Source organism: Oncorhynchus nerka, linkage group LG1, assembly GCF_034236695.1.
Source record: "Oncorhynchus nerka isolate Pitt River linkage group LG1, Oner_Uvic_2.0, whole genome shotgun sequence".
NCBI lineage: Eukaryota > Metazoa > Chordata > Actinopteri > Salmoniformes > Salmonidae > Oncorhynchus > Oncorhynchus nerka.
The window spans coordinates 21947000-21971714 of NC_088396.1; the positions used below are offsets into that span (position 1 = coordinate 21947000).

Genomic DNA, 24715 nt, shown 5'->3' on the forward strand with positions numbered 1-24715 from the left:
ATTGGTTCTGAAATAATATCCTATTGGTGAGCCAACTGGTAAATGCAGAGGGTCTTTTACTCAGTTATAAGGAATTCTTATCACTTTACAAGGTCTCTGTAACACCTAAATATTTTGCAAATGTTTTAGATGCCATTCCCTCAGGTGTTGCTCTATGATTCAGGAACGTGTCAAGACCTGACCCTCAGAGCCTACCTTCCATTAACCCTGTTGACTCATCAGTAAGGAAAGATTTGTTTCTCTTTTGGTCCATTCAACAACAGAGCGATACGAACCTTGTTTCATCAGGATGTTGTATCTACTATACCTTATTGCCTTATTGGAATGGATTTATTGATAATATATGTTGGAAGAAAGTTTGGATGTTGCAACACACATACCTACTTGTTAACAAAATTAAGGTAGTTTCCTTTAAAATGATTCATAAATATTATCCTGCCAACCACTATATGAAGAAGTTCTGCTAAATGACTTAAATGTAATGTAAATGTAAATGAAAACATCAACTCAAATTGCTCCTTTTGTAATGACCACCCAGAAACAGTGTTGCATCTTTTTTGGCATTGTATTCATGTAAGAAAACTGTGGCAAGACATCAGTAGGTTTATAATTGAACTTTTATGAAGGTCTTACACTATTGTGGAGAGATGAACTGCTTGGATTCTTTACCTACGATAGAAATAAGCTGAAACATTTTTATGTAATTCATTTCATTATTCTTTTGGCCAAATTTCACATTCACAAATGTAAATTTACAAACAAAAAAAACTAATTTTCTTACCCTATAAAAAGAAATTGAACTGGATTTTAAGACAATTAAATACTCTACTAACAAAAAAGCTGTTAGAATTATAAGTGTATTCATGTCCCTTAAGGTCTTTGTGTAATGTGATATTGTAACCCCTAGCTCAATTTCCATTGTATATAATATATACTTGTGTCCCCTCATGTACTCTATGTATTGATTTGTTGTTAATAATTAAAAAAAAATGTTTTTAAAATAGTTGGCAATACCGCTCCAGCCGCCATATTGGGATGCAGCGCACGGATGGCCCAACCCGGAAACGAGAGAAAGGTCTATGATTGCGGCAAGATTATCGAGATTTAATGTTGAAATCGCATTGGAGGTTGTTCATCTTTACCGTAGACATACACGGAGGTTAGCGGAAAGCAGGTGCCTATACATTTATTTTGGATTAAAACATTGCGAATATTAATTTAAAGCGAGGCCTATGGATAGAGCTTATGCCATAACTTTGGGACACAACATCGTGAGACTTTATTCGTTCAACCAATACAGACTCCCAAATGTTGTGTTCCCGTAGCTAATATGTATGGAACGCCGTTTGGGTCTTTACGTGTCAAAATAAACTTTTAATTTGACACGTCAAATAACACAATTCTATTAGAATGCTGTGTGTGATGAATTTGCACGTATAAACCAAGCGCCACCACTATCAATCAGTAGCACTGTCAAAGCTGTACCTAAAAGTCTGTTTCAAGCACACACTGGCCACAACCGATGTGTTTACAATAACGCGATGGTAATGAGGCATTATTTTTTCGACCGCAACTTCTGGGGTAGCTAGTTTTAGCTTGGTACCTAGCTAGCACCAATACAACCAGCCTGAAAACAATGACCAGTAGAAACTGCAGTCATTTTAATTATCCTTAACAATGATTTAGGAATCCTTGTGAGTATGTATTAACTAGGTAGCCACTTGTTGTTCGCCTATTGAAATTCAGTTCATTAAAAGTTCATTAAGTAGCCAGCTACTTAACCCTGTTGCCCAAAGCTAACGTTTTTAGCAGCCAGCTAGCCTCATCTGGCTAGTGAGGCTCGACCGCACTGGGTTATGTGTTGTGAAGCTAGCCACAATAAGGATTTGGCACTATAGTGGAATTTGCGGTTTGCCTTCAAAATAAAATGACCTATTTGAAAGTGACGCAGAAGGTTATAATTGGTGGAATTATGCCATATTTAGACTAGATAATGTTAAACAAGGTTAGAATGTGAAGCAATGAAATGGGTTACCATTCTACTCGGTGACACCCTCAGAACACAACTGTGAAGAGTTTATGCAAATGTTAGTGTTGTAGCTCTTATCTCAGGACTGACTGAATTCACCTCCCCAGTCAGCCTATTGTGTGCATTGACATTCATATTGCACTGTACAGCTTTACCTAAGGGTTGGGGTTCAATGAAATGGGGTATCAGTCTACTCAATACCCAATATAGTTTTCCCAACATCCTCCTCAGTTATCAGACTCCAAAACATTCACGCAGTATTGTTTATCCTCTTGAATGGTGTTCAATACACATGGGTTGATAATAAATGTGGCTCAATTCACAGTTGTTCCAGATGTTTCTCTGGGTGTCACTGAGTAGACTGATACCCTATGTTATTGATCCGCAATCCATAGGTTAGGCTGTACAGTGAAATAAGTATGCCCCCAATGCAATTCTAAAGTCCAATACATCCAGTTTGACTTCAACAGCATTGTGTCAAATGAACAAATGATTGTATTTTGTTGATTTTATATAACAACATTTCAACTTCGTTTAGCATGATCTATTCAATTATGGCATAATTCTATTTGTATTCGTTTGTATCGCTGTCAATTACATACTTTTATTTTGAAGGCTAACTGCAAAGTTCACTATTGTGGCTAGCTTCACATAAATGGGTCCCGACAACCATTAATCAAATGAGAACTGTTTTATAAATGAGGGTTATTTTAGATGATGACACATACAGCGGAATCTAAAACAAAAATCCAGAAAATCACATTGTAAGATTTTTAAGTAATTAATTTGCATTTTATTGCATGACATAATTATTTGATCACCTACCAACCAGTAAGAATTCCGGCTCTCACAGACCTGTTAGTTTTTCTTTAAGAAGTGCTCCTGTTCTCCACTCATTACCTGTATTAACTGCACCTGTTTGAACTCGTTACCTGTATAAAAGACACATGTCCACACACTCAATCAAACAGACTCCAAACTCTCCACAATGGCCAAGACCAGAGAGCTGTGTAAGGACATCAGCGATAAAATTGTAGATCTGCACAAGGCTGGGATGGGCTACAGGACAATAGGCAAGCAGCTTGGTCAGAAGGCAACAACTGTTGGCGCAATTATTAGAAAATGGAAGAAGTTCAAGATGACGGTCAATCACCCTCGGTCTGGGGCTCCATGCAAATCTCACCTTGTGGGGCATCAATGATCATGAGGAAGGTGAGGGATCAGCCCAGAACTACACGGCAGGACCTGGTCAATGACCTGACGAGAGCTGGGACCACAGTCTCAAAGAAAACCATTAGTAACACACTACGCCGTCATGGATTAAAATCCTGCATCGCACGCAAGGTCCCCCTGCTCAAGCCAGCGCATGTCCAGGCCCGTCTGAAGTTTGCCAATGACCATCTGGATGATCCAGAGGAGGAATGGGAGAAGGTCATGTGGTCTGAAGAGACAAAAATAGAGCTTTTTGGTATAAACTCCACTCGCCGTGTTTGGAGGAAGGATGAGTACAACCCCAAGAACACCATCCCAACCGTGAAGCATGGAGGTGGACACATTCTTTGGGGATGCTTTTCTGCAAAGGGGACAGGACGACTGCACCGTATTGAGGGGAGGATGGATGGGGCCATGTATCACAAGATCTTGGCTAACAACCTCCTTCCCTCAGTAAGAGCATTGAAGGTGAGTCATGGCTGGGTCTTCCAGCATGACAACGACCCAAAACACACAGCCAGGGCAACTAAGGAGTGGCTCCGTAAGCAGCATCTCAAGGTCCTGGAGTGGCCTAGCCAGTCCCCAGACCTGAACCCAATAGAACATCTTTGGAGGGAGCTGAAAGTCCGTATTGCCCAGCGTCAGCCCCGAAACCTGAAGGATCTGGAGAAGGTCTGTATGGAGGAGTGGGCCAAAATCCCTGCTGCTGTGTGTGCAAACCTAGTCAAGAACTACAGGAAACGTATGATCTCTGTAATTGCAAACAAAGGTTTCTGTACCAAATATTAAGTTCTGCTTTTCTGATGTATCAAATACTTATGTCATGCAATAAAATGCAAATTAATTACTTAAAAATCATACAATGTGATGTGATTTTATGGATTTTTGTTTTAGATTCCGTCTCTCACAGTTGAAGTGTACCTATAATAAAAATTACAGACCTCTACATGCTTTGTAAGTAGGAAACACTGACGATTTTGCAGGTTATCAAATACTTGTTCTACCCACTGTAGCTGTATAGTTAGCTAGCTAACTATAATTACTTAAACAGTTTTGCTATGTTTTGGGGAAGAACATTGTTTGCATCCATGAGCTAGCTTTCTTTTATGACCAGCACTGAAAGTGCGCGAGACAACTTTACCAGCATCATTGCATGCGTATCAATGAATCGTTTTACATATGAAATACTAGTGATAGTGTAATCAATGTGTAATAACTACGTAAAAAATTAATGAACGTGTTAAAATATTATATGACGTGGAGTCATATTCAGGTCCTGATTGATCAACTATGGAACGCATAGTCAACAAGCTTATTTGACACGTCAAATCGTGGAGCTTTTTTGACATGCAAAGACTCAAATGGTTCCATAAATATTCCCCAAATTCAGAGTCTGTTTACATTCAGCGAAAGATTTGTGCATTCAGACTCGCTGCCATGTGCGGAGTTGTATTGCCTTTGACAGGTTCGATAGCACCACTGTTGTTATAAGGTTACACCGTGTGCTCTCTTTCAAGGTGCATATACAGAAGTCGCACTACTATTCCCTAGTTGCTAAAATTCTAAGAGTTTGCCTAATTTCCGTTTATGTGACAAATAAATCCAAATATTGTATTTTCCGCTGTTTGAAGCTGGTGTACAAAACAAAACTGAAAAGACGCAACTTCAAGACCACTGAACACGCGTTTGGCATATGTGTTTTTCTGTTGCTCATTTGAAAAACGAGATGTCAGCCTTAGAGGTGTTTCCTGGCCGATTCTCTTAAAAAAGTGCTTGTGTAATAGCCGTCTCGCTATGCTATTGGATAGAGAAATCACCACAGCTGTTCACCCCGTGTTGGTGGGAAAATGGACAAATCAAAACACAACCTGCATTTACCCTTTGTGACGCAGTGAAGTTCCAAACTCCGTTTTAGACAGACAGACTTTATTACCAAAATTATCCAATTGACACTTTATAGTCAATTTTGACACTAGAATAACTGACTCCTATCAATATCACAGGGCGTTTTCAAAGGGATTTGTTGCTTTTTAAAGCCAAGCATTGAAAATAGCTCAGAACAGTTTTACCGCTTCTTAGACTTGCTTCCGATGAGAATGACATACCTATAACTATCATTTCTATGTGAATTTGTTCGGTTGCCTAAAAAGTTACATATTGCAGCTTTAAATAATATTGATGTGTTTACACAAAACTCTATACTGTAGCAGACTGCAAATCATACAGGAATTTAAGCCATTCAGCTGCATGATCATTCATCCAGTCTTGTTCTTCTCTAGTCCCGATTGTGGCAACACATTCGATTTACACAGAAAAAAAAATAAACATCCCTTGTCTGTCAAGGAATGTTGAATACAATTATATTTGAACTGAAGATTGTCCGTGGAGTTGATCCTTCAGTGGGTCAACATTTTAGACAAAATATCCACCAGAAAGTATTAATAAACCTACTTCAAAACACAAGTCTCTGTCTGTAGCAATCAAGATTTGTTTGCTCATGACCTAAGGCACTTGCACAAGACAGAAGCGCATGCTTCCGATGCATGCCGAAGTCTTGCAGGTGTTTACATGGTTTTGCCCATGTGCCAGGTGATACACTACCAGTGGTTAAATAATATTTATCCTGGGGATATTTTGTCTGAAAATTCGTCCCACTGAAGGACCGAGCGCTCAGACAACCGGTAGAGTAAATTGAAATGTCATTTCATTAAACATTCTGTCCTGTAAGGAAACTTTCCAAGTTTTTGCAGTGGCTTGTTTAACTGTATACCAACAATTGGTATCTCAGTCTGATTTATTAGACAAGTTCTCCTCTAGTTTATAGTAACTGACTTCACTCCTCCCTCTCTTTCACAACCCTCCTGGCTGCTCAAAGGTTCCCAGTTGCATGTGACGGTCACTTGTTAGCCAGGCCAAGAGGAGTAGCAGCCTGTCCACACCGACACAGCCCAGTCCTATTCTATTCAACTACAGGTAGGCTGTACCTATATTCTAAGATGTCATGTACTACATGTCATGTCGGTGGGTCCTGTGTGATTATGCTGTCCGACTTCATTGTAATTCTAAATTCCAGGCCACTGAACAATATAGGTATGGTCGATGTTCTCTTTATTGCAATTGTGCAACAATAACTGCAGATGATCAGATCTCACAATACCTGGACAGGTGTGAACATATTGAGACACTGCTGAGAGAGATTGTGAGATGCAGGTTTGCTTTTATTGCCATGAGTCTTGTCCTGGAGGCAGAACTGAGCGATTTCCCCATAGATAAGCCAGCTGTAAAGTAAAAATGAATGAAAACAAAAATGTGATTTTTGGTCTTAATTTAAGGTTAGGGTTAGCAGTGTTGTTAAAGTTAGACTGTGGCTGTGCCAGCTAGTGACCACTCTGGAGTGCTAACCTGCTTGTGAGACAGGCAAAAAGCTCATAGAGGTTAATGGACTCATACTGGAGCCTAGAACACAGCCTGATCAGAACACACCGAGACAGCAGAGTCAGACCATGCATGTAATAAGGAACATTTGTGTTTGTTCCATTATCACGTGCATGGTCTGACTCTGGTATCTCATTGGGTGAGAGGTTGTTCAACTTGAAAGAATAAATACATCTGTGTATAGATGACAGTACCTCAGTTACCTTTTTAGTAAAAAAAAAACATGACTAGGCTACTTATTGAAAGCTTGGATCAGACTGCATATTGAATATTAATGGGTGTTTTAGTTTAGAAGTTTTCTGTGTGTACCAATTCTAAGATTGAAGCCAATATTTCTGTTCCTGTGTTAATGTATCATAGTGGTTAGGTTATAATTTTTTTATCTGTCTCTGTTAATGTATCATAGTGGTTAGGTTATACTTTTTTTTATCTGAATCCAATATTTCTGTTCCTGTGTTAATGTATCATAGTGGTTAGGTTATACTTTTTTTTATCTGAATCCAATATTTCTGTCTCTGTGTTAATGTATCATAGTGGTTAGGTTATCATTTTTTGATCTGTCTCTGTGTTAATGTATCATAGTGGTTAGGTTATCATTTTTTGATCTGTCTCTGTGTTAATGTATCATAGTGGCTAGGTTATCATTTTTTGATCTGTCTCTGTGTTAATGTATCATAGTGGCTAGGTTATCATTTTTTGATCTGTCTCTGTGTTAATGTATCATAGTGGCTAGGTTATCATTTTTTGATCTGTCTCTGTGTTAATGTATCATAGTGGCTAGGTTATCATTTTTTGATCTGTCTCTGTGTTAATGTATCATAGTGGCTAGGTTATCATTTTTTGATCTGTCTCTGTGTTAATGTATCATAGTGGCTAGGTTATCATTTTTTGATCTGTCTCTGTGTTAATGTATCATAGTGGTTAGGTTATTTGATCTTTCCTTGTGTTCTGTGTCTCAGGCTCCAGTATGAGTAGTAAGAAGCTGCTGGTGGATGTGGACTGTGGGGTGGATGATGCTCAGGCTATCATGATGGCACTGGCCACCCCTTATGTAGAGGTCCTGGGCATCACCTGTGTCCATGGCAACACCAATTTGGAGAACGTGTGCAAGAACACGCTGCGGGTGCTCCAAGCCTGCAACAGACTGGAGGTATAGTATTTGTTGAAGTAAACAAGCACCCAATGGGATACAGGGAATATGCTTATATTGTCACGAAATATAGAAAGTGCATTTAACGGTAAAGCTTATACATTGTGTACAAAACATTAGGAACATCTGCTCTTTCCATGAGACTGACCATGTGAATCCAGGTGAAAGCTATGATCCCTTATTGATGTCACTTGTTAAATTCACTTCAATCAGTGTAGATGAAGGAGAGGAGACGAGTTAAAAAATTACTTTTTTTGTGTCGTTCAGAGGGTGAATGGGCAAAACAAAACATTTAAGTGCCTTTGAACGGGGTATGGTAGTAGGTGCCAGGCGCACCGGTTTGTGTCAAGAACTTCAATGCTGCTGGGTTTTTCACGCTCAACAGTTTCCTGTGTGTATCAAGAAAGATCCACCACCCTAAGGACATCCAGCCAACTTGACACAACTGTGGGAAGCATTGGAGTCAACATGGGCCAGCATCCCTGTGGAATGCTTTCCATATCTTGTAGAGTCCATGCCCCTATGAAATGAGGCTGTTCTGGGGGCAAACTCATATGTAGGAAGGTGTTCCTAATGTTCTGTACATTCAGTGTATAGACTAATGTATGCATACCCTTACACAGAGGGGAAGAGATCACATGATGGAGAAGGATGCAATAATAGTCTGTTGACCTCTCTCTCTTCCTCTTTGAATATACACTGTTGTTCTCTGTCTCAGACACATGACTGTGGAGCTCTACCCAATTCTAGAGCTCTGGAAACTGAGATCTGATTTGACATAATGTTCTGTTTACAGCAGTAGTACATAGACAGAGCATCATTGTGGAGAGGCTGGAGTTTACATCAAACGTTGCCATGACATAAACAAAGTAGTTGGTTTAAGAAACAGATTGGCACCCAGACTAGTTTTTGACTCCGTGTTTTGGGATGCCCACTTACATAAGCTGGGCTCTTGAATTCATAGCAAGTGAATGTGTAGAGGGAATACTATAAATGTTGCAATTTGAAACTATTGCATTCAGGTTACTGACCTCTGTTCTGTGTTCTAGATCCCGGTATTCCGTGGTGCTGCCAAGCCTATCCTGGGGAATGTGATCAGTGCGGGAAACTTCCATGGCCAGGACGGGCTGGGGGATGCTCCAGACCCAAACGCTCCGGGGCTGGACATGCTGCAGATGGAAGGAGCGGTATCTGCACTGATCCGGATAGTCAATGAAAACCCTGGAGAGGTGAGAGAGCAGTAGACGCAGGCTACTCAATATATGTGTGTGTGTCCCTGTTGTAAATGCAGGTGTTTCTCCCAGGTATCTCTGGTGGCCACGGCTCCCCTCACCAACCTAGCTCTGGCTGTAAGAATGGAGCCATCCTTCCCCAGCAAACTTAAAGGCCTTTACATCATGGGAGGCAACACAGAGTGTAAGGGCTATGATTTATTTGCTTCAGAAGATCAACTTATCTAGTATACCAATGGTAAATAGATAAATGGGTCGATTGCCATAGGTTTTAATAATGTGGTACCTGTCTTCAGCCAGAGGAAACACCACAGTGTGTGCAGAGTTTAACTTCGCTGCCGACCCGGAAGCAGCTTACATCGTACTGAATGACTTCCTGTGTCCCACTTACATAGCCAGCTGGGAGTTCACCTGCTACAGCAAGCTGCCCTGGGTAACATTCATTTCATGTCATCAATAAATGATAAAACACTACCTTCCACATTATGATTGATGTTGTTTTCCTATTCTGGTTCCACCTGACAGTCGTGGTGTGATGACTGGCTGGCCCAGGAGTCAGAGAAGGCTCGCTTCATGGCCCGGATCTTCCGCCACAGTATGGAAGAGTCGAACAGCGAGCGCTCCCAGGCGGAGATGGTTGACGGCATGGGCTTTGTGTCATGTGACTCCTACGCCATGGCGGCAGCCATCGACAACACCTTTGTCACCGAGAGCGACCACATGGCGGTGAGCGTGGAGCTGACGGGCACACACACGCGTGGCATGATGATCCTGGACACACTGGGCATGCTGAAGAAGACTCACAAGGCCTTCGTCATGAAGAAGGTGAACATGGTGAGGTTTGAGCAGATGATGATGGACGCTCTGAAGTAATCTCTAGGTCTGCTACAGCTTACCACTAGACTGTAGAAGTAAACAAACAACTACGAGAACGCTCTATGGGACCGTAACCAGGGAAAAGTGACAACTCCAACCTCATCCAGTCACCCCAAGACCGTGGACGTCAAGGCAGCCCTCAACACCTCTCTGATTGAGGGGTTGGGTTAGATGTGGAAGACACATTTCGGTTAAATGCATTCAGTTGTGCAACTCTTTTCCCTTTTACTGTATTGTCAGCTCACGCTGATGTCAAGAATCATGCCTTGTCATTTAGATAAACATTTTTAAATAAATCGATTGAATTACAACTCATACCAGCAGTCGTGTGCATTAAACACTCCATTATGTCACAAGCACATTCGCAACACTTAATCCGTTTTATTGATACATTTATTACACCCAGTTGTTCAAAACAGATGCACAATTTAGAAATCTATCTTCAGAGCAGTCAAGGGGAAGGACAGTCCTGGGTATAATGATTACGCCAATTCTATTGCAAAACATTTCACAACAGAAACCGTTTAGGAGAGTTTAAATTAGACAAATTCAGGTAGGTCCCTCCCCGTTTCGTTGTTTCCATTTGGTTCTTAAACGGTAAACATTTTCCGTAATGAATACACCTCTGCTTTATAGTTTCTTGAAGTTTGCTCATTGCAGAACATGGAAGCAGAAGTACAGCCCAGCATAGAGTTCTCCCGCACATATCTTTAGTTGTAATTGTGGGAGGCCTATTCACAGCAACACTTTAGTTTCTACCCATCATGGCAGGAGGAAAAAAGTCTACCAAATATTCTTTGATCACTATATCCAGTGGTGGAAAAGTACTCCGTTGTCATACTTGAGTAAAAGTAAAGATACCTCAATAGAAAATGACTCAAGTAAAAGTGAAAGTGACCCAGTAAAATACTACTTGAGCAAAAGTCTAGTATTTGGTTTTAAATATGCTTAAGTACAAAAGTAAATGGAAGTTTAATTTTTTTTAAAGTATTTTATTTTGTATTGACTGATAGCCAGGGGTACACTCAGACAATTTATAAACAAAGCATTTCTGTTTAGTGAGTCCACCAGATCAGAGGCAGTAGGGATGTTCTCTTGATAAGTGTGTGAATTTGACAAATTTCCTGTCAAAATGTAACAAGTACTTTTGGGTGTCAGGGAAAATGTATGGTGTAAAAAGTATATTCTTTTCATTAGGAATGTAGTGGAGTAAAAGTTGCCAAAAATATCAAAAGTAAAGTACAGATACCCCAAAAAAACGACAAGTAGTATTTTAACTGAAGTACTTTACACCAGTGACAACCTCAATCACGTTCTCAGGTGAAGTTAGCATAATAAATTACAATCCCCATACTGACCCTTTTAAGTTAGTTAAGCTACTATTTACAATTAATAATTTCAGTGCTGTCATTGTTCCAGAGATTTCCAATGTTGGTCCATTAATAGCCTTTCCTGCCCCGGAATTTAGACCTGTTATCTCAAATGAAATCGTATTTGTCACATGCACCGAATACAACAGCTGTAGACCTTATGGTGAAATGCTTACTTACAAGCCCTTAACCAACAATACAGTTTTAAGAAAAATAAGTGTTAAGTAAAAAGTAGAAAATAGAGGTAGATCAGAAGCTAGTCAGTTCCATACATAAGGATTAAGTGTTGAATTAATGTAATTGCTGTCACTGATGATCTCACCACAGATCTCTTGCACTTCAAGAAAGAAGTCTGCAATGCACAACAGTGGCCCTCCTTCAGACACTGACATCTCCCCCCTGCAGAAACAGACAACACAGGGTTAGCTAAATACTTAATTTTTTTACCAAGACTGGTGTTGTGTTTTTGATCATTCTCACCGTTTACATTGACCACACAACATATATGCATGAATACATAAAGCCTACCCACTACTACTACTAATGACACGTTCAAAACAACTGGGAACTAAAAAATACGACGTCAAATCATGACATCAGTGATCTCCAGGTCGGAAAGTCAGTGCTCCAGAAAGAGACCCGAGTTCCCAGTTAAAATTCCGAGTTGAATGTCTGTTCAAATCGATTTTTCACAAGTTCCCAGTTGTTTTGAACACTCGTAAGTTGGAGATTTCCGAGTTTCCAGTTGTCTTAAACGTGGCATAACTATGGCGTCAAAACCGATCCAAAAGACGAACTAAATATAAACTAAATGGCGCGGGCGAGCAAGATGAAGCGTCATTGCATGAGCAATCACTGAGTCGAGAGAGGAGAAAATGGTCAAGCCAGCAGAGGACGGGTACCGCGAGTGCACAGGACTGTCTAGAGTGTAAATTAAACTTGAGAGTTTACAAGTGCGACTTTAAGTAAGCAGAACATCATTGTCACATATCAACAACAACAAACAATATTGAACTATAAGAAAATAAACGTGAATTAAACGTGTATATTTTGGGTGGTGGAGGGGTCGCTTTAAATTTTTAAACCAGAAATAGCCACTTGTCATTGTCAAGTTTTCGCTCTCAATTTATCAAATTGTTATCTCTCAAAGTCTTGTCACCTTTGGCAGGGTTGCCAGGTCTGGCAGAAATGTATAACTTAATGACAAAACTCACTCAAAAATGATTTTTTTTCGCAGCAAGAGCAGGGTTGCCACATCAATCCAATATTTTTTTCCCCAAGAATTTTATCGGGCGAATTAAGGAATATCAACGTACTTTCTAACAGCATAGGCTAAGAAGCAACATTCTGGTTTCCATCAAAATTATAATTCTTGCGAGTTTAAGAATATGTCACAAGAGAAAAGAGAAATCGCCCTTATTAAACACTCCAGATCATTTGACTTGTTTTGACTGCTATGATTAAACAATAAAGCTAAGGGCTGTCTTAGGACATAGCCCTTAGCAGTGGTATATTGGCCATGCTTTATGGAAAAAGGGTGTCTCCATAATGACCAATCTAAATAGCCTACTTTCAACTGGTAAAACGTAATCACGACGTGCGCGCTGCTGTTTCCATGATATCTGCAGCTGTCTCTCAACCGGGGCTCTCTCAACTCACCATTCATTCATTCACTCACTCAGTAACAGCCTGCTCACTGCCTGATAGTTAGCAGCAGCAGGTATCTGACATATATATGTGTTTTTAAAGAGAATGCCATTGCGGCCGCGGTGCAATTTAAAAGTAGCCCAAAAACCTGCACCCGCAACCAATACATTTTTTCAAAGTATCCCAATTCACAAGAAAACTACGAACATGGCAAGGGCGGGTTTATAGGCGGGTGCGTGATGTGATGGACGAACTAGCTACATTTCTGCCATTGTGTTGTGTTGTGATTGGCTATTACGAGCCTTCTGTTTGCGATGCACTGCAAAGCCGTCTGTTTAGCTAGATAGCCGGGTTCAGTAATAAGTGCCGAACGACTTGAGGAACCCAGCAGCTTGATAATTACATTAATTAGGAAATAAATTATAATAGGTACACTATACCTTGCTCTATCAACGGACACACCCCTCAAAACCTCCCCACCATTCACTCACTCATTCCACGTAGAGTGGAATGTACTTGCTAAACGAAAAGCAAAACGAAAAGCGGTCAGCTCTTCTGACACCATGAAACGAGTTGACTAATTGCAGGCAGGAGCCAATATTTGGGGTATTAAGCCTAACAAAGGACACGCACAGCACGTTCTTAATTTTTTTTTTTTTTAAGTATTTGAAAATACAAAAGGGGAATCTTCTACCTCTCATCCAGAGCATAACCAATCACAAATAATACAATGTAAACTGAATCAGCTTTATTCAACAAATACATTTGCATGTTCAGGAACTTGACTGAAATGGTGCTGCCACAAACAATATACAGACAAAGAAAATATCCACATATAGTATGTACACTTTAAACTGCAGGTAGCCTACAGGTTAAGAGCATTGGGCTGTTCTTCCAGGTCGCTGGTTCAAATCTCAAGCAGACGGTGAAAAATCTGTCCATGTGCACTTTGGCGAGGCACTTTACCCTATTTGCTACCTGTATGTCGCTCTGGATGAGAGTGTCAGCTAAATGGCTAAAAAATGTAAACATATGCTAAATGATGCATATAATAGGAGTGTAAGGTGCATAGTCTGTGGATGAATAGTGCAAAGTCCATGGATGAGAGGACCAGGTGGACGGTTGGTGAGGGCCAATGACAAAGGGGAAGAAACTGTTCTGTGGCAGGAAGTTTTGCCAGAGGGGAATGTTTGGAAGAGGGGGTGGAAGGGGTCGGCAATGAACTTCCCAGCACACTTCTTTGCCTTCGATTCGTGCAGGACAGCCAATGACCCTCTCAGCAGACCAGACAATCCGTTGCAGTGATGGAGGTGGTGAGGATGGACTCGGTCATTTAGAACAGAATCTGTACACACAGCATTCAAAGGAGGGCTGAGAACAAAAACACCATGCATTCTCCAAACATTGCACTGAGGAAAACAGATTTTTTTTAAATAGTAATTGTCTGATTGAGAACTACTATTATCGATCAATTACAGAATCTAAAATTATTTATAGTTGACAATGGACGTTTTATTGAATAGTCAGTAATAGAGTCAAATTGCACAGGGAGTCTCATCAGAGCAGATGTTATCAGCAAGCCAGAGCAATCTGAGGAAAGAGCACAAAGTAGAACAAAGATTTACATTTATTCTGTTCGCACTTACTGTATCATTTGACATAAGCCCTGTCCCAATGAATCTTTGCTCAACTCTTCACTTCCTTTTCAAAACCCATTGGAGGTCTTAGGCAAGGAACTTTGGGTCATCTCTTTAAGGAGGCGGCGCGATGGTCAGTCCTTGCATCCATAACGCGGTCTATGAGCGGTTACATGTCCCCAGCCCCATGCCTCAGCTTTTTACTAAACAGGGGCAAGAAGAACGCTTTGTTATTGTTTCAACTGCTGATTGTCACTTTAAGAAACAAATAAATGAGCATACAAGTATGTTTAAGCATACATGACTTGAGTGTGGTGCCATACCTTTAACTCCCAAATTAAAATCCTTGTACAATCCATAGACATGGGTAAAAAGGTAAACAAAAGTATGACAATGGAGATTGAGGAAGGTGGAGCGATACATATGTGCAGAGTTGTTTAATTAAGGCATAACATTAGTTTGTAGTCCCCCGTATTTGTGAGTGCAGTAATTTCTGAATCTCGATATGTAGAAAATATTTATTCAGGTTAACAAAAAAAAAACTAATTGAATTACGTGCGGGAATGAAGTTCTGCTCACTCACTTGTAAACTCTCAACTGTAATATGTGCGCACCACACCGGTCTACGCTCCCTGAACCCGTCCTCTGCTCGCTCGACCACATTTCTTCTCGAGCAATGTTTAATCTAGCTCGCGCGCGCCATCTAGTGCTCGTTCGACTTTTGGATCGGATTTGAAACCCTACATAACTAGAATTATTCAGGCTGGTGCAGAAAGATGTGCACTTTGCAATGGAAGTGTGGCTTAGCCAACCAACACAATTAATGGTAGGCCTACGTGTTAAAATAAAGGATGGTATACAAGTTAAACTGTCAACATTACCTAGCAGCCAGGTCCTCAGTTAGGAAAGTCTAACGGTAACGTTACCTTTATAACGCAGTCGTGTTGGAGACATGCGTTTAAGACAGCTTTTGGATCAATTACGCAAGAAATGTATAAGAAAATACTATTTGACACGGTCGTTGTTATGCAAGCCACCATCTTTGATTCGCAAAGTATCCTGGGAATGCGGAAGTGAACTATATGCATGCTGGGAGTGTTTAGTTCCTGTATTTAAAAAAAGTTAACGATTGTAACGTACTTTTTCAAGTCTACTGCTAGGGGCCACTCAAGGCTCACAGAACATCAAAAGGAGTACGAATGCAAGGAGAACTCAAATATAGCAACTTTGAGTCTCCAACATGATGCAGTCTGATTCGATACTGGCTGGTTGGTTAGTTCCACATGGATGTGTGGCTGATGGTGATGAGTCATTCTCCTGAATATGTTACTTGAAAAAAATGAAACCAAGGCAGAAAACAGATGGGCATGAATTGTTTCAACAAATTTGATTTATTTAAAACGATGAGAATGTACATCCATGTCAAAAGCAGAGGCAGACATACTAATGTACATGAAGGCACATGGACTGATGGGGAGTAGGTGGAGACAGGCAGGGGTGGGAGAGCCTGGCTGTCTCAATAGTCTATCCTTCATCCACTCCTAGGGTCTAGGCAGGCATCCTCCATATTGCTTTTATATACAGTCTTCGATAAGCGTGGATGAAGGGCAAAATACAAAGATAAAAGGAACCCAATTTAAACTACTGAGGCACACCCACAGTTTGCGTTCCCCTCTGCCCCAGCCATCCTCCACATGAATGGCATGAGTTTATACAGGAAGTCGCAAATACATTTATCTGCAAAGCTCTGGCAAAGTAATGTATAGATCTGGCACGATTCGCAGTTCTAGAGTATCAGATCTAAATAATACATTTCTATCCGAAAGTTTTAGAATGTTGCACTCTTTACATGAGCCCCAGGTGTGAGCAAGGATCTGGTTTGACCAGGGGGCTCAGGGGAAGGGCCAGCTCCATGCAAAGGGGGTTGGTTGACCAATCAAATCACACACACCATCAATAACAAACATTTACAAACAAGCAAACCTGGTACGAGGTGTCCAGCTTTTGAAAGTTTTGCCCAAATCCCAATACAGTACCACAGTATGAGTCATAATAGCCATAAAACCTATCGGTCAAACATGAAAATAGCTCCAATCATTTTAGAAACACTAAGGGCTGTGTTTGGTGTAGGCTTACCCTGACATGACATTTTGATAAGTGTAAATATCTCTAGGACAAGGTGACATATCAATATATTTGCTTGTATGTTTACCCCCAAAATTGAAACGCTAATTAGCTGCTAATGTGGCCAACATGAAGAGTTACAAATGCCATGATCTGGAAGAGACGAGTCAAAGGTAAGGCTCTCTGGATTAACTAATGTTAGCTAAATGTAGTAATGAATCAATTTGATGAATTTCTTTAAATGGACAACTCTGAACGGTCTTGTGCAAGTTTTACATTTACACAACACCTCTTAGCAAAGGGTATCAGCTAGAGATGACATGCAAGAGCTTGCAGGGATTTGTAGTTTTGTGTGATGTCTGTTTTGACGCTATTTATTATTTTCAAATTTCAACGTAAATCGAGCCTAAATACATAGATTTTTTTTTTTACATTGGACGAGAGGAATTTACATGGCTATCAAAATGTCACACCAGGGTAAGCCTACACGAAACACAACCCTTTAAGTGTTTCTAGAATCCCCTATGGGGAGAATTAAGGTGGGAAAACGATTGGAACTATTTCCCTGTTTGACAGCTAGGTTTTATGGGTAGTAATGACACCTCCACTGTGGGGCTCTATCGACCCCTAGTCTGTATCCTAGCAAGGACAAAAAAAAAAAAAGAAGATTGGTCAGGAATTCGCAATAGCACCACCCTGCTCTCTTATAGTGTAGATGAGATTTGTTCCTTATAGCTGTCCAACCCTTCTAGATCAACATTAAGTGCTGAGGGGTTGGGGCTAGGGGGCTATTTAGAATTGGACGTGTGTGTGCATGCACATCTGACATTTAAAATAGCACCCCCAAATAAACCGATCATCTTCTCAAACGTGGATGGATTTCTGGTAGAAAAAAATCCTTCATAAAATCTTACTGTATAAACATCTCATGGAAACCAGTTTTGACCTATCCTGAAATGAGGCAACGAGCATGTAGGGCATTTAGACAATGCAATGTGCTTTTCTGTATATCTACAGAGTGAATAAGGCACCACTCCAAGTGGAGCCTGGCCCTCTGCAACAAGACGGCACAGAAAAAGTACAGCAGTCGACATCCTGTCCAACAACTAACTACCAGCAGTCTCAGATTGGACAGATTCAGGCATCACATGGGTTAGAACTCATGAGGATGTCAGAAGTGTGAAATGACATCCATTGGAGATGGTAAATGAGAGCACACCAAAAAAAAAAGTATAGAACATTAAAAACAAATTCAGTGCAACTTTCTAAATAGCATTTGATCGTCAGTTTACAGAGATTCCTTCCCAATTTACAGAAAATACAATTTAATAATGTCCCCAAAAATATATTCCCCATTGCTGACGGTAAACATGTGACACACTGTATAATTGGTGGTGATTTATGGTGCGGGACGGCAGCGTAGCCTAGTGGTTAGAGTGTTGGACTAGTAACCGAAAGGTTGCAAGTTCAAATCCCCGAGCTGACAAGGTACAAATCTGTCATTCTGCCCCTGAACAAGGCAGTTAACCCACTGTTCTTAGGCCGTCATTAAAAATAAGAATTTGTTCTTAACTGACTTGCCTAGTTAAATAAAGGTATAAAATAAATGGTGGAACCACTACCCCTGTGTAGCCATCTGTCAAGCAAGTATCATGTATTCTGTAAGGACCTATAGCATTTCAAACCTCCAAGGGCAACACCCCCCTATGTAGGGTAGAGGAAAGGGAGGGAGTGAAGGGTTTGGAACAGAGCCATTCAGGAAGTTCTGCTTCATCTCGGATGAGCAGGATTTTAAAGGCACTTGGGTCTGATCTAGCACAAGCCTCGGTCAGCATCTCTGGCTTAAACTTGCTACATCCATTTTTGGAATTATAAATACACACCCATTGATTCGTGAATAATATAACCTCATTGAACTTGGTTCAACAGTCGTACCCCCTCAGAACCCAAATAAGCTGGTTTTACTCCAATGTTAGTAAACAAACTCTGTATAGCCTTGGTTAAATCTATCATTTTGATATATTGGATGGTCAGTCCATTGTGAATTTGAGAGTGGTTACATTTCTTCAGGCCAATCTCTGCCTTTTATTATTATTATTTTTTTACCAAAACAGAAGCAGGTTCAACATAATGTTTCAATTAAGGGTTCTAGCTTCAAGGACTGTTCTGACATCTCTCATTTTAACTTTGACTGTCTAGGAAAGGTCATCCAAAAACAGACTCTGGACCAGCAGTTGGAGCCAACCTCTATCTGAACCAACCAGCAGACAAGAGAACATGGAACACCAAGCCGCACTGAAAACAATTATTCATTTTCGGAACAAAAAGAGCAGGTGCAGGCACATATCAACTACCGTAGTATAAACTCTTCACAGAATAAAAAATACAAATTCTGACTTTTAACCTCTTGTACAAATTAAGGATTTATTTCAAATAAATTAATTCACCTTCATAGATCATTGTCATAGTAGTAATAATATCATCAATATAGAAATATCCCTTCAGGTAAGCAAAGTCGAGGCCAAAGTCTGATTGGTTTACCACTAAAAGGACATCTTTCAGCCTGGCTTCCTGTCAAACGAAGTAGAACGATAAATATGGTTTCCTTCAGTCACCAAGATTATTCATTTAATAATGAATAGGAATAAACTGTCCCAGACACAGCTCTTAGATAATGTAGGTTTTTGCCCTAGAATGACTAGGGTTGGGACCGGGACAGGTAGGCTGACCCTAGATCTGCGCCTACAGGTTACTTTTACCCAGAGCATTCTTCATCAAGAGATAGTCTGGCAGACCTGTCACTTTAAAGATACGGGAACCACATTTTGTTTTCCGCTTTGTTTGCCATCATTCCCTCAAAAGAAGAGCTGAGGAGAAAGGGACAAAGGCAGTTATCCACCACCATAAGATGACTGACACCTTACTTGGTCTATTACTTGCTGTTTAGCAAGAACACAACGAAAAAAAAGCAACAGGTCCATGAGGCTAATACACATCCTTCAGTCACCAGCAGGGGGCTCTGTGGCTCCAGTGACAGTGCAATTCCCCAGCTGACCAGACCAGAGATGGTTGAGAGCACATTAAGCAGTGAGCACCTACTTTGCACCAGTGTTTGGGTGACATCAGCCCCTCAGGTCAGTCTCTCCGAGTCACAAGCCCTCTGTGTAACACACAGTTACCTCAACTGTCAGAGCTGGGAACGGAATTCTGCAGGACACACCCAATTCCTTCTGATACTTTAAAATGTCTCTTTTTTTTTACAGTAGTATTCACATTTACGCAAAAGGATAGAGGAGAGCAAGAGTGAGAGCAAGTGAGCGAGAGACAGATTGAATGAGAGTGTCCTCAGACAGAAGCCCTGAGAGAAGTGGCTCTGGTGAGCTCTGAGGATGTCACTGCTGGTTGCCAGAGGGCCCCTGGTCAGCAAGTGTTAGGCGCGTCTGCGAGCACCCCGGGGCCGGGGGCCTGGATTGTGGCCCCCCGCCTTATGTCAGCCTGGTAGCTTTTTTATGTGGATCTACAAAGAGACACAGGAACACAGACATGTCACACACCTGGGTACATAGAACAATAGATACATTTGATACAAAAGATTAAAAGACAGATGACACTGTGATTGGCTGACCTCGCTGAGGATGGCCCAGACAGCAGAGTCTTTGATGACAGAGAGACGCAGCGCCACCACCGGGTTGAAGGAGGCGTCTACAGCCCCCTCTGCCACACCCTTCTCAAACTGACCTAGAGAGAGAGCGGGAGAGAGAGAGAGAGAATAAGAGCTGGGATTGAGTTTGTACATTGTTGATCAGTCTGTGGCAGGAAGAATGCGAGTGGGTAATGTGATCAGGGTGCGTTCTGAGTAGAGAAAGATAACAGGACAGGAGGGTTGGTGCAGGTCCACTCACCGATTTTGTAGTAGCGGTCTTCAGTTCGCTTGTACTTCTCTTTGGTCTTTGGTCCAGTTTCCTTCAGACAGACATTTTGGGATTATTTGTGTGAGGTTCAGCATACACTAAGTAGAGAGCCTTGTTAACGCTAACATACAGAAAACTACACACTGTGCTCATCTCCCGCCTCCTGCACTGATATCGATTGTAGCAGGCAATGCTCATGATCGTGTCAATAACCAAATCAATACACATTGAGTGATCGGTCAATAAACCAAATCAGACAAGTGCCCTGCCTCTGTTTAGACATCATTGCACACTGTCATCTGAATGTTGTCGACTTACCAAGAAGGGCAGTATCTCTACGGTGGTGTTCTCTATCCTGTCCCCAGGGTGTTCCTGGTTCCCACTGCGGAACAGGAACCTGCCAATCACACACCTATTAATGCATATTCACGTCCCATGGCACACTCATGAATACGCATACCCACACCTTCCTTACACGCAACACTGTCCTGTCACACAATGTGCTGTGCTTTTAGAACGACATCTGACAAGTCTAAACTAAGCCTGAGGCAGCAATGGCACACGAGCACACCCACCCACCCCTCCACTTAAGCTGTTAATGAATCTTGTCACACGTCACATGGCTAACAGGTGCAAATCAAGCCCAGACACCAACACTGGAGAGAGGTCACCGACTGCTATGAACAGAAACACTACACATGAAACAGTGATGAGTTGGTCTCTCCTCCTGTCCCTCTGAAGCTCCCTGACTTCTAAACACCTCTATAGCCTCTTCTCACCTAGCCCCTTCTTCCACATCCCCTCACCTAGCCCCTTCTTCCACATCCCCTCACCTAGCCCCTTCTTCCACATCCCCTCACCTAGCCCCTTCTTCCACATCCCTATCTTAGCCCTTCCTTTCTCCCCCCCAAACCATTCCGCTCTTTCTTTCCGTGAATCTCTCTCCCTCTCCTAGGAGGCAGTCCTGGGAATTCTTATTTTAGAACACTCATTAGCACACTGAGCCCCAGAGAGACAGGCACGCTAAAGCTTGTGGAAGAGTGTGTGCACACAAACTCCCTACTCACCTCTCTATGCTGACGGGCCTGTCGAACTTGAAGAGGACGTAGTCTCCAGCAGTAGGGTTGATGGCCCAGAAGAAGTCTTCTCCTAGGTAGGTCTTGTCCAGCGTGTGGCCCTGGTACACCTACACAGCACAACATTAGCTAAATGCACTCAAAACCTTTCAGTAAACTTCTCAAATAATTATACAAAGCAAACTTTTAAAACGCATTTCAAAACACTCAATACCGGGCATACTACCTTATTGAAATAAAAAGCCAATAATGAAAACATGCGTAAAAAAACAATATACATCTTTCAACTCATAAGGCCAAGGTAGAAAGTTGTGTCTTAAAGGTGATGTACCTTGAGAGACGTGGACACCTCAGCAGGCGGGTTCACGTGGATTTTATGGAGCAAGGGTTTCAGGAAGTCCTTATCCTAAACAGGAAGAGGAAATGAGACACCAGCAGGGATGACAGGAAGTGGTTGGGAGAAAGAGTCAGCAGTATAATGGCCGTGAGTTGGTCGGTTTAGGACATATCAAGGTAGTGATTGGGGGTATTTAGGAAATATGGTACAGGAAATTTGATCAAAGGCTGATGCAGGGTGAGTGATCTAGAGGGAGGGTGATAGAGGTTTATGACCCACAGTGAGTTTCTGGATCTTTCCAGCCAGAGAGGAGTGTAGCCCCACATGTTGAAAGAGAGAAGGCCTGAACCGCACACGCAGACTCGACTTTTGCCGCTCACAGTGCTTCTGTAGGGAGAAAGGGTAGATGGAGAGAGTCAAGAGAGTTGATGAAGATACCACACACACACAAACAACCAAACAGGGTGTGTACGTACTGCGTCTTTCTCCGGGTTACACACTTTGACCCAGAGGATGTGGTCCAGTAGCCAATCAATGGGCTTCTCCTTATAGAACATGAAGATAAACTCTACGATCAGATTGAGATCTGGAGCCTGGAACATCTTACCTGAGAGAAGGAGAGAGGTAGATGGGGAGGGAGAGTGGAAAGAGGAGAGTGAAACAAGGAGAGGGGGGTATGGGGAATGAGGATCAAGGGAAAGGAAGGTGAAAAAGTGGGGAGGGAGAGAGAGAAGGAAAACCAGTGGGCTGGCTATTCAAACCATGCTCTGTTTTTTTTATACTCCAAAAGTCTCCTGATGTTTGTTGACTTTCTTTCATTTTACCTGACAGTCATTGTTCGTTAAGGGTCAAGGATTCCTCGTTAAGCCCCAGTGACCATTAGTTAAGGACCATCAATTGCTGACTAATAGCTTGTTAGAGGGTTGCTAAATGCCCAGAGTTTGCGCGTGCGTGTTACCGATGAAGCCGAGCTGGGAGAACTCGAGGATCATCCAGTCCTCGGAGGAGAGCTGCAAGGCAAAGTTCTTCATGGTGGCAAAGTAGTTGGGTTTGGCCACAATGTCATCCTCCAACTGGAAGGAGAGAGAGAAGGGGACGACGACTGGTGAGCAGGGGTTTGGCCATCACATCTCGTCATCTACTAATCACAAACACGGAACACCACACAAGTCTCTCACTAAGCTACTTTCTATAGGCACTGTATGATGTCTACGGCCTACAATAAGACTGAACTACACTGTCAATGACAGCATTCATTACCTCTGCCCACTCCTCCCGAGTGGAGAACACAGGACGGAAGATGAAAACAACCAAAACAGAACGACAGAAAGAACGACAGAAGGGGTTAATAGAGGATGCGATCCAATGTGTTAATTCATTATACACTGAGTGTACAAAACATTAGGACACCTTTCCATGACAGACTGACCAGGTAAATACTATGATCCCTTATTGATGTCACCTGTTAAATCCACTTCAAATCAGTGTAGATGAAGGGGAGGAGACGAGTTAAAGAACGATTTTTAACCCTTGAGACATGGATGGTCTGTGTGCCATTCCGAGGCTGAATGGGCAAGACAAAATATTTAAGTTCCTTTCCAATGGGGTATGGTAGTAGGTGCCAGGCGCACCAGTTCGAGTGTATCAAGAACTGCAATGCTGCTGGCTTTTTCACACTCAACAGTTTCCTGTGTGTATCAAGAATGGTCCACCTCCCAAAGGACATCCAGCCAACTTGACGCAAATGTGGGCAGCATTGGAGTCAACCTGGGCCAGCATACCTGTGGAACGCTTCGACAGCTTGTAGAGTCCATGCCCCGACGTTTTGAGGCTGTTCTGAGGGCAAAATATTAGAAAGATGCTGTTCATGTTTTGTACACTCAGTATATGTATGCATGTATGCATGTATGTCATCAAAGGGAGTAGCAGGTGGTATGATAGATATACTGTACAGGTTGTTGTACGTCTGATCTTTATATTCACTCAGAGGAGAAAAGGGCTGCCCAACACTCAGACACAGTATGTTCATCTTATACCAACACAGACTAGCAAATGGCCTGATGTAATGTAAAGAGCACGTCCAAATTGGGCACACCTTGTTCCAAACTACCGGCTTACCAGTGTTTCCGTGGTAACAAACCCTATAATGCTGAAGTATGTTGGTACAAGGTGTACTACAGCTCTGCCCCAGACAAATACCGCTCCTGCCGGGCACATTCCAACGGGTTGCCATGGGAACACAGGTTTAGTAGGGGCAGAATGTGTGTCTGTTCCAAGGACATACATACCTGGACATAGTAGACTCCTTTGCTCACAGCATACATCATGAGGAAGGAATAGTCCAGATTCTGCTTGGTCCGCCATCTACAACACAAACACACAATGAATCATTTCCTCATACCCGGTTACTAAATAACTGGTGGCTGGAGGGAGCAGGTGTGCACATCACTGCCCGACGAACGGTGTTGGGACCAGCATAAGCGCATACAAACACACACGTGGGCGAGCACCCACCCACACACGCTAATGAGTTGCATTGTTCTTCATTCCACCTCAGCAGCAGGGATTCCAGTGAGCTTCTCATAAATATTCAATGAGCCAGCAAAAATATCAAGAGCTAACAAAGGGCAGCACACAACAAGCACACATCAGACCAATTTCAAACATGGTTTACCCTCA

At 41.9% G+C, this 24715-nt stretch overlaps 2 protein-coding genes and 1 long non-coding RNA gene across 5 annotated transcripts in view; 1 reads left to right on the forward strand and 2 right to left on the reverse strand.

Moving 5' to 3' along the window:
* Positions 1-1016: 1016 nt before the first annotated feature.
* On the forward strand, positions 1017-10249 carry LOC115118649 (nucleoside hydrolase-like). 3 transcript variants are annotated; one of them, XM_029647429.2, is made up of 7 exons: positions 1017-1159; positions 6117-6214; positions 7636-7826; positions 8876-9055; positions 9131-9242; positions 9355-9491; positions 9584-10249. In XM_029647429.2, the coding sequence occupies exons 1-7, from the start codon at positions 1080-1082 to the stop codon at positions 9929-9931; spliced, it is 1146 nt and encodes a 381-aa protein (XP_029503289.1). In that variant the 5' UTR covers positions 1017-1079; the 3' UTR covers positions 9932-10249. The 3 variants fall into 3 exon arrangements, with proteins under 3 accessions (XP_029503289.1, XP_029503220.1, XP_029503357.1); XM_029647360.1 differs by having other exon boundaries at positions 1018-1174; XM_029647497.2 differs by having other exon boundaries at positions 1036-1075.
* Positions 10250-13684: 3435 nt separating this feature from the next.
* Positions 13685-15645, reverse strand: LOC115130916 (uncharacterized). The gene is made up of 3 exons (XR_003863865.2): positions 14912-15645; positions 14598-14791; positions 13685-14296 (listed from the first exon to the last, which is right to left on the reverse strand). It is a non-coding gene; the product is annotated as an uncharacterized LOC115130916 (long non-coding RNA).
* A 315-nt stretch (positions 15646-15960) lies between these two features.
* LOC115118840 (alpha-1,3-mannosyl-glycoprotein 4-beta-N-acetylglucosaminyltransferase A) overlaps positions 15961-24715 on the reverse strand; it is a 55988-nt gene continuing 47233 nt past the window's right edge. The window contains exons 8-17 of the mRNA XM_029647665.2: positions 24325-24400; positions 22995-23109; positions 22513-22643; positions 22316-22423; positions 22031-22105; positions 21691-21809; positions 20942-21020; positions 20615-20675; positions 20338-20450; positions 15961-20229 (exon numbers count right to left, since the gene is read on the reverse strand). Coding sequence (XP_029503525.1) covers positions 20203-20229; positions 20338-20450; positions 20615-20675; positions 20942-21020; positions 21691-21809; positions 22031-22105; positions 22316-22423; positions 22513-22643; positions 22995-23109; positions 24325-24400 — 904 coding nt within the window. The 3' untranslated portion in view covers positions 15961-20202. The remainder of the gene's footprint in view (positions 20230-20337; positions 20451-20614; positions 20676-20941; positions 21021-21690; positions 21810-22030; positions 22106-22315; positions 22424-22512; positions 22644-22994; positions 23110-24324; positions 24401-24715) is intronic.